Genomic DNA, 9,555 nt, shown 5'->3' with positions numbered 1-9,555 from the left:
ACGGACGCGCCTGTACGCGGATACTCCGTCTGCTTTGTATATATATATATATATAATATAATATATAAAGTTGATAATTTTACAAAAGTTATTGCGCATTTTAACCATAGAAGTCGCATTCCATGAAAATTGAAAGAGAAAGAGGTTATTGATTAATTATATTATTATAAATATTAATTACTTACTGCTTTTTAAGACATGGAATAGAATGGAAAGATAACGTACCTCAGCAAGCTCTTCCTCGTTTTCTTCTAACTGAGACAACAATTCTGAACGTTCGCGATTAGCCGCATTAGCTCGTTCTTCCGCCTCGGAACGCTGTCGCATAGCTTCTTCCAAAGTTGCTTGCGTTTCATTTAGTTCTTGTTCCAATGCTTGTTTCGCTTTAATCGCTACTGCTCGGGCGCACTCTGCGTCTTCTAATTGATTTTTCAATTGACGCAACGCAGCTTTACTCGTCGAATCGCCTTTGGATCTTTCAAGCATTGTTTGTGCATCTCTTAATAATGCCTTTGTTCTCTTCAAGTCTCTCTTCAATCTGTTTAATTGCATGCGTATAACAAATTTCTGAATTATTTTTTTATTCTTATCAACAAAGAAAACATTTTTCTAAAATAAATTACGTAACGAGACAAAATAGAAAAAGAATGTAAAATTTTGATAATCACCTTTGCATAGTCTCAGCTTCTGCCGCACGATCGGCTCGATCTTGTTCTTCTAGAGCTACTAAACGGCGCTCCAATTCGTGCTTTTCCCTTAAAAGAATTGTCCTCTCTTCATGTTCATTCTCCAACTGTGACTCCAGAGCTTTAACTTTTTTGTGCGCGTTTCCGCGAACATCCTCCAGCTCTTCGTCACGTTGCTGCATTTCTTTACGCATTTCTTTGCGCTGCTGCTCGATGCTCATCTCCAGTCTGAGTTTCGCTTGTTCGAGCAGCTGCACTTGGCCGGCCAGATCATCCAACTCTTCTTCTTGGTCCTTCGCGCGTTTCTCCAACTCGTGTTTAGCTTTCTTCAGTTGCGCAACTTCCTCTTCCGTTTTACCACCGAAAGTAAGTTCTTCTAACTCTTGAGTCAACGTACGAAGTCTTTCCTCCTTAAGCTCAATCTCTAATCTTGCATCCTATTATAATAATATACTCAGATATATATACAATATTGTATTCAACTTTCTTAATCTGGAAAAACGAGAGGAATAAAAAGAAAAATATACTCACGCTTAGATTCTGCTCCACTGTGAATTTTTCCGCGATAGCAATCTCTTTTTCCCTCGCTAATCTTTCACGTTGTGCTTTCTCTTGTCTAAGATCATTCATCAGATTTTGAGTCTCCGAGTCAAACCTAAATGTGATATTAACATAATAAATAAAGAAAACGTTTATTTTGTGATTATAATAATAAGTTTTGTATATTGTTAAAATTTACACACATAACAAATTTAAATACCATTTCGTATATCCTTAAAAATAAATACATACAGACTTAAAGATATTAAGGTTTTTAACAATATTTTGCAAGAAGAATGTTTTTATGTATATTTGTGACACATGCACATACACGCGCGCGCACGCGCGCGCACGCACACACACACACACACACACACACACACACACACACACATTCGATAATCTACTTAGGAGTTAAGAAATTAATTTAAATTTGATATTAATTTATACCGTGAATTAATTATATTTGAAATGTATTAGAGAATGGACTGACAGGGAAAAGATTTCGGGAACATATTCAATCTCTCTGTTGTAACGAGATCAGCTTTAACCGCCAGCGGCGCGGGCTGCATTTAGATTAACAGGAAGCTATCTTCACAAACGGTCAATCGTGATTTACAGGCACACCGGACGCGTCGCCGAACGCTGGCAGCGTTGGATGGCGTCACCGGCCTGGCCAAGTGCCAAAGACACTTGTTGCCGTGAGTGAAATGAGAATAGAGCGAGCTATCATTCGATACCGACTCTCGTCGACTATTAGCCGCAGATTAAATTCACTAGTATATCTCAAAGCATGAGCGTCTAATTCGTGCGAAGTCTGTAATTTCGTCGACTTATATTACGAGACTCACTTGCGCTGCTTCTTTTCGAGAAGGTTGTTCCTAGCAGTCTGTTCCTCCAACAGCAATCTGATATCGTGCATCTCGCCATTCAGTTTCTGAACTCGTCGCTTCCACTGTCCGACAACTTGTCGTTGCTCTTCCACTTCTTCGTAAGCATCAGCCAACTATTTGGCGAAATAAGAAGACATTGATAAAGGTGATGCTTCTTGTCGTGACAATAGGAATAGCTTGATGTACCTTCTTTTCTAATTGTTTCTTCAATCCGACCAGTTGTTCCAAATCATCTTCGTGTTGTTGCGCCATTTTCCTCTTTGTGAATTCGAGTTCTCGGATAGCGTGCTCGTATCGTTGTCTGTAAACACCACCATCCTCGCCTTCCTCGCCATCGGAAGCGACCCCGTTCAAATCGGCAGCCCTCGCATAGAGCAGTTCCATCTCCAATCGTTCGGTGGTCTGTTGAAGATTTTTGTTAGCTTCAGTTACATCTTGTAATTCACGTTCGAGTCGCAACCGCTCCGAAGTCTCAGCATCAATCCTTTCTGCCGCCAACGTCGATGTAGAATGCTCCTCCGCAAAGTCCGCGGTCATCTCGCTCAGCTGGAACAAAAAAATTATGCACATTACATAAAGGAATCGAATACGACACGCTATATGCAAACCACAGATCAACATTACTCCCGCCTCGTACTTTCTGCATTCTGCGTCTTTTAATTTTAGATATTTCTAAAATTGAAATAAGATAAATCGTATACATTTATGGAAATTATTTTACATTACAAAGTTTTTGATAAAAATAAGCCATCGTTTTTTACAATTCTATACGTTTCATTACCTCTTGCATTCCATCCGAGGTGCGGTCCTCCGAAGCGCGGGACAAGGAGCGCCTCGAAGGACTCTTCGCTACGCTGTTTGATCTGCTGTAGTATTGATAACCACGTATCATAATATTTGTAGCGCTCTGACTTCTTCCAATTATGCCGCGAGATTTATCTCGCATATACGGCAAACTTATCGGTTCGTCATCTATTTCATCACGGTGACCAAGACTTCGCCATTCGTCCATGATGTGATCAGTACGTTTCAAAAACTGAGAGATCTTTGACGAAAGATACGACGAGGCGGTTGACGAATCTAAATGAGACGCGGTAGGTTTGAAGGATTGCTTCACCCTCTGCCGTTCGCAGCCCAGGACAAAATTGAGACTCGCATCGAAAACAACCGGCGCTTGTTCTTTGATTAGAACATCTCCAGTCGACGGCGAACATGTGCTCTCGCGAGGATACGTCCTTCGCGGCGGAATCGAGAAGGTCGGGGATTCCAGTTGAGACAATCGGCTCCGTGAGGAAAGAACGGACGGCGATCTAGTTCCAATGGATAAGGATTTTGCGCGATAAGTAGCATTGGAAGAGATGCTACACGGGGAAGGACTTCGTATTGTGCGATTCGTATTACCAACAATGTATCCTCTGCTAGATGGTTTTTTCTGATGGCTACAATGTGGAGGCAAAGGTGGTCTTTTCGCCAAGCCCGCGGAGTTGGATAAACTCGGTAAACCATTGCTTATTGAGTCGTTTCTTTCAAGCGTTTCGTCAGAGCTGGTAGATATTAATGCGTTCAGATGCTGCGGATTATTACGAGAGGAAGAAATAGTACCTGGGTACTTTGTTGGTAAGGAAGGCATTTTAAGGAGTACTCAGGGTTAAAATCGACTCAAGGTTACTATTAGTTTAGTGTATGATTAATACAATCATTGGAACGAGAGATGGATTATCTAAGCTTTCGAAGTTGATGTTGGCATTTCAATTAGCTTTCTTTCGCAGCTTCATTTGTGTACTGTATCTAACCGAGATGCTGAAGATTCGTCACATTACTACGGCAAATTACGTAACGACGAACGACGACGAGGACACCCGTGTCGGCAAGGAGTCGCGATGCAACTGCCTCTTCCTGGGTCGGAACCGGCGGAGGCGTTCGGTGGAGGAGGTGGTCACCTCCGAGTTATTCTAAGGGGAAGGTGGCTAGAAGGAGAGGACCGGCGAGGAAATGAAGATGGAGAGAGACGTGTGAGACGGTGATTCTGGCTATTTGCCAGATTCTCTGTAGATTTTATGAGAAAAATATTGGGAAAGAGAAACGTAGAATTAGCAATTCGATAGAAAATGTAGAAACTTGCATTTATAAAAACAGAATGGATAAAAAGAGAACAGGAAGAAAAGTTTCCGTATCGTAAAATAGGTTGAAGCGATTCCAATGTGCTAATGCGAGGACAGAAAAAAATTATCATGCGAAATTTATTACCATTAATTAGTTACTGATGTAATAAATAGTGTAGTAAATAGTTTTATTTAATTATTTGTTGTTAAATGATAAGAAACATCAAAACGTTTCTTTCATTATTTTCTTCAATTCTTTTTCTTATGAAGATATATTGATTGTCAGCGTTTTTGTACTAGAAGTAAATCAGAATGGTAATGTAACGTACAGTCGAGTCACACGATAATAGTTGCGCACGCTCGACACGAGTCGTCTGGCATGCTTAACCCAATTGCGCGGCGTGCGTGCCGCGAATGCCTAATCGGGCAGTTTGAGCTTAATGCATCCTTCGAGACTGTCTCTATTAGTTTCATCATGCGGTCACACGCGAAATCATTGTGGTGAATAACAGAACAGAGAGGCGTAATTTGCAGCACGGGTCCGATTTAAATAACGGACGTTTAAACTACTCAAGATATATCTTAACCGTCGCGAGAAAAAAAAAATTTCGCAATTGAAATAAATATCCACGTTGAATAATCTTGCGGCGTTAACTCACCTTTGCCTCTAGCTTGTCATTGTCATGCTTCAGGTGATTGCGTTCCTGTTCTAAACGTTCCACTTTTGCCCTGAGAAGCTCAAGCTCTTCCTATTGAAATGAAAAAAAGAAATATTTAAGATCAATTATATGGAGAATGTATGTATTATATGGAAAATATTTTTCTCTCTCACCGTTCGAGCCTTTAGCTGATCTTCGGTCCGATGGACGTTCAACAAGGGCGCGACTTTCACGTACAATCTCCACCAAGGCCATTCTCGCACGGACATTAGCTTCCTTACGTTCCTTTGGATGCATCGCACTGCAAGATCTTGCAGCTGTAAGAGAATTTAATTTACAATTCGATCCGGACTGTCATTATACAGACTCATAAATTATTACTAAAGAAAGTGCAAACGGCGTGAAGACATCTACTACGTTCTATCTTTCTTTCGTTAATTACTGGATTAAAGACTTCGGAAATCTCTATAAACGCGCCGCAAATTCTTTATAAATTTAGAACCATTAGTAGGAATGAGATTGCAATTTTTAAATGAAAATTTTAATTTCTGTATTAACTGAATAAAAGAGGAAGGAAAGCGTTTTGTTTGCAATTTCTTACTCGCAATTAAAACTTTCTTTCGAAATTTTAACATATATCATACAGCATGTTTCAATTTAAAAAGAGCATAAGCGACCCACTTTCAAAGTATTGAGTTTGCGTCGCGCTAAATAGCCTCTGCATCTCGCTTGCAGCAGAATAATGTGACCTGTGAGCTTTTCGTCCCTCTGAGCTTCTAATCGTTCCAGAGTACCAGATCTGAAGAATATCTGTGAACACAAGAGTGAATATCTGTTAATTTATACTTATAAATTAATATTAACTAACGCTTAGACTGACCGGTATTTTATCGTTACGTATTTTATCATTATTTTTAATTAAATTTATTTTGCCAAATTTGTGTACAAACGAATAAGAAAGACCGCATTAAATCCGAGTTCAGAGGCGATAAATGTGCATGACATAGTTTTCAGCTTGCGTCTTTTATGATAATGAAGGATAAACACATATAACTTCTGGAGCGTAAAGGCGCATCGTGTACCGTGACATCTTGATTGCATTAGAGAGGATATGTTTTTACATAATACTATGCAACAAATATATAGTGGGTATTTAACAGTTACATTGGCAAAGTGACTTTCAGTTTTATAAGTTATACATTATTATGAGTTGTTGAACAAATGGCATGTTTCAAAAGATTTTAACTGAAATTTAGGTAGCGATAGTAATTTATTATATAAGTATGTAAAATTAAAGCATTAATTGAAGAAGAAAAATCTTAAATGTATAAATAATTTATGTAATTATACTAGATTTCTAGTTCTATATGAATAGGTCAATTTTGCTGAAGTATATAAAAATTTAGGTAGGTACAAATCTAAAAATAATTTTGTTGAATTATCAAAATAATTATATAGGACACTCAAAATTAATTGCTAGTATATCAAAACTTTTTTTTTGCTCGTCACGCTTGTAATTATTTTGATAGTCCAATAAAATTATTTTCAGATATGTATCTAGTTAAATTCTTAAAAAACTTCAACAAAATTGCGAGCATTCTTTTCATTTATCTTTATCATACAAAATTTATTATTATCATACAAAATCGCGATTTTTTCCGCGGTATAAATCATGAACATTCGACTAGTATTGCAACTAATGCGTCGTTTATTATCTAATCAATCTTTGCGTAATCAAGCATTATCTTTATATAGTTAAAATTAACAATTATGTGAGACATAATTATCAGACGGACCTGTTGTCCATTTTCCGAGCATTTGTCATTGATTTGACAACAGTTAATACTGTTATCATCGCAAGACGTCAAATGACTTCCTCGATTAATGATATTCTTCTTTTCTGATTCGGTGAGTCTGCGACGAACGATCATCGAGTCAAAAATCTTTACGTTGTCATCTTGATCGATCCTATTGAAGTACTGCCGTTCCTTGAAATCATTCGTCTCTTTCTGATTTTGATTCTCCAGAGTTTCTTTCCATTCCACCTCATTCTCGTTGCTTATGTGGCCGCTATCCTCCGAACAGTTTCCATCCGATGTATAACCGCTGTATTCGTTCGCACTTTTAGATTCATTTTTCTTCAAGGCAGATGTTTCGATGACAGGACCGTTCGCGGGTCTTGGTTTGATTAGAATTTCCCGCGGAGATTCTTTGGAGACTTCGGCATTCTTGCAATTAAAGAAATTTACTAGATGTTCGATATCATTAGCTTTCTTGCTGACGCACTGCTTTCTTTTCATCTCCTGCGCGTCATCGACGATCGCGTCGTTTTCAATTTGAACCTTCGATAAATTGACGATTTTCCCGGAATTTGCAACATAAATCGTCTTCGCATCAGAATCCTGATTGCCTTTACTTTGTTTTTCCCAATTACGTCTCAGTTCCTGAATGGAAGTTTCCTTGGTTCTTTTCGACTTCTCAGCAACTTCTTCCGGTTTCTCACACTTTTTGATCTGGTTAGATGTATATTTTTTTACATAATCTCTTTTCTTCGAATCTTCTTCCGTCTTTGTATTATCTGTAAATATAGCCATCTTTCTTCTTTTTGAGTCTTCTTCAATTCTTTCTTTGCTCTCGTCGTTAAAGTTACGATTCTTTATAATAATATTAGCTTTGCTATCGTGCAGGGCCTCTCGATCCTCATAGACAATTTCTGTTCTACAGGGAAGAGCGACATCCACGATGTCCAAAGACATGACCGTCTCCTTAGGTTCCAAGTCGTCCTCTAGCTGTGCCATTAATCGCGCGGCTCTCTCTTCCAAGTTACTTGTCGACGTTGAAATCCTCGAGATGCTCAACTTTGAAGCACGATCAAGGGTCTCGCGACAATTCTCGTAGATACGCTCGTTTGACGCGGCATCGAGATCAAGCTCGAAATGACCAACTGACTCTCCGACGCGATCTACTTGCGATAGATCGGCGAGAGATCGGCCGAGACCGGTAGATCGAGCTGCCGGAAGCGGTATTTTGCTCGGCCTGGCGACCGAGTTTAGCTTCGCGAATGCACCGTAAGATTTCCTGCATTGATTGTAATCCACTTTTGGCGTTTGAACGTTCCAAAGACTAGTAGATCTGCTCATAAACGTTAGATTTTTTCGCGACATTTCGACTTTCTTTCCTTTTTCCATCGATCTGCTTTCCAACGGAATTGGAATCCATCGTGGAGATGTTGCGGAATTTGTTTGATTGTCCGCAGACACGGAGTTCAAACTAACTGAACGATCTAGAGTGTTCTTTCGTTGCAACGTCTCAGGCTTCACCGGCATCTTTTCGGGTGTATAAGTGAGACCCTTCTTTAGTAATGCTCTGTCTTCTAATATCGTGCACGAGGGAGACGAGCTGACCGACTTGCAAACCTTCTTTTTGTCGTTGTTGCGCGCAGGAGATGAAACAGTTTTTGTCGAATCCGGTCGGGTTTCGCTTGGGGATCGTTTCGTAGGTTTTGAAGGCGAAGCAAATCGGGGCTTCGAGGAATCCGAATTGTTAGAACCACGACATGGCAAGTTAATTGTGTCATTAGTCATTTTGATAGATATCTTTGAGGTTATCGATGATTTTCCAGAACGAATCGGCTTGATCGGAACAATCGTGGGATTCATCGTCCGATTTGATTGGTTTTGTTTTTTGACGGATGAAAGTGACGCTTTTGATACGTTTGGGCTACTCTTGGCCTTAATTAAAGGCGAGCCATTGCAGCTGACCGCGTATTTAGATACGTTATCGAACATGATGGAAAATCTAAAGTCAGATTTGATAAAGAAATAAATCGTTACTTATAGCGAGGATAACATGATTCAATTCTAATTGTCTGTTATAGCATACTTAACTATAATCTGTTGTTATTATTAATAAATTATTCTGTTTGTCGTATTGTAGTTTACATACATTCTCTAAGCCAATTTTTTAACTAAGAATCAATTAACGATTGAGATAAATTAAATTTAAATAGCATATGTAAACATATGCATTTTGTTCTTTATCTTCAACAAAAAAATAACTTCGCAGCTCCTTCGTATTATGCTCTTTCGTATTAATGCCTTGATTTTTTCTATTTTACTATTTTTTCTCATTTATAATAGATTTGCTTCGATAAAATTTTTAATAAAAAAAATCGAAATACATCTTTTTTGTTATTATCAGTATTTCTAATTTATTAAATATTGATTAAGTACTGATTAAGTCTTGAATTAATGTTGAATCAATCAGTTTTTATATTATTTTTAAATCAATTATATTTCTTTGAGTTTGATTTGATTAGATATTATATAAGCTAATGAGACGAAAATAAATAAAACTTATTTTTCACAGAAATAAATAGCAATAAACACATTATTCGTCTGTTCCGGTGAACTATTTATACTTTGAATTAATTATTTTAAAATTGCTTATAGACAGATCTCTTATTTACGAACATAAGGACACTTTTTGTCTGTAAACAAGCATTTATATTTATTATTTTCACCTTTTTTAACACTGTTTTATTTATAATATTGTTTTATTTATAACACTATTTTAAATCAGATTCTTCGTAATCTCTTCAGTCGATGTGAAGTAATTCATTATTTTGCGCAAACTTTATATACAAATAAACGTGCATTCGTACATGTACGAACAA

General features: G+C 38.0%; 1 protein-coding gene across 4 annotated transcripts in view; it reads right to left on the bottom strand.

The window, feature by feature from the left end:
• The window catches only part of LOC108687523 (unconventional myosin-XVIIIa), a 50,212-nt gene that overhangs the window by 2,366 nt on the left and 38,291 nt on the right, over positions 1 to 9,555 (bottom strand). For 2 of the 4 annotated variants that reach the window (XM_018193308.1, XM_018193309.1), the window contains 8 exons: positions 5,562 to 5,690; positions 5,054 to 5,197; positions 4,881 to 4,970; positions 2,306 to 2,665; positions 2,078 to 2,232; positions 1,218 to 1,341; positions 669 to 1,123; positions 226 to 538 (listed from right to left, as the gene is read on the bottom strand). In XM_018193308.1, coding sequence (XP_018048797.1) covers positions 226 to 538; positions 669 to 1,123; positions 1,218 to 1,341; positions 2,078 to 2,232; positions 2,306 to 2,665; positions 4,881 to 4,970; positions 5,054 to 5,197; positions 5,562 to 5,690 — 1,770 coding nt within the window. Of the gene's footprint in view, positions 1 to 225; positions 539 to 668; positions 1,124 to 1,217; positions 1,342 to 2,077; positions 2,233 to 2,305; positions 2,666 to 2,900; positions 4,022 to 4,880; positions 4,971 to 5,053; positions 5,198 to 5,561; positions 5,691 to 6,676; positions 8,673 to 9,555 lie in introns of those variants that run through there. The other 2 variants (XM_018193311.1, XM_018193312.1) reach the window with 2 other exon arrangements.

This window comes from Atta colombica, unplaced genomic scaffold (genome assembly GCF_001594045.1).
Source record: "Atta colombica isolate Treedump-2 unplaced genomic scaffold, Acol1.0 scaffold207, whole genome shotgun sequence".
In the NCBI taxonomy this organism is placed as follows: Eukaryota; Metazoa; Arthropoda; class Insecta; order Hymenoptera; family Formicidae; genus Atta; species Atta colombica.
The sequence above is the reverse complement of the archived record's forward strand: the minus strand, read 5'-3'. Positions and strand labels throughout refer to the sequence as shown.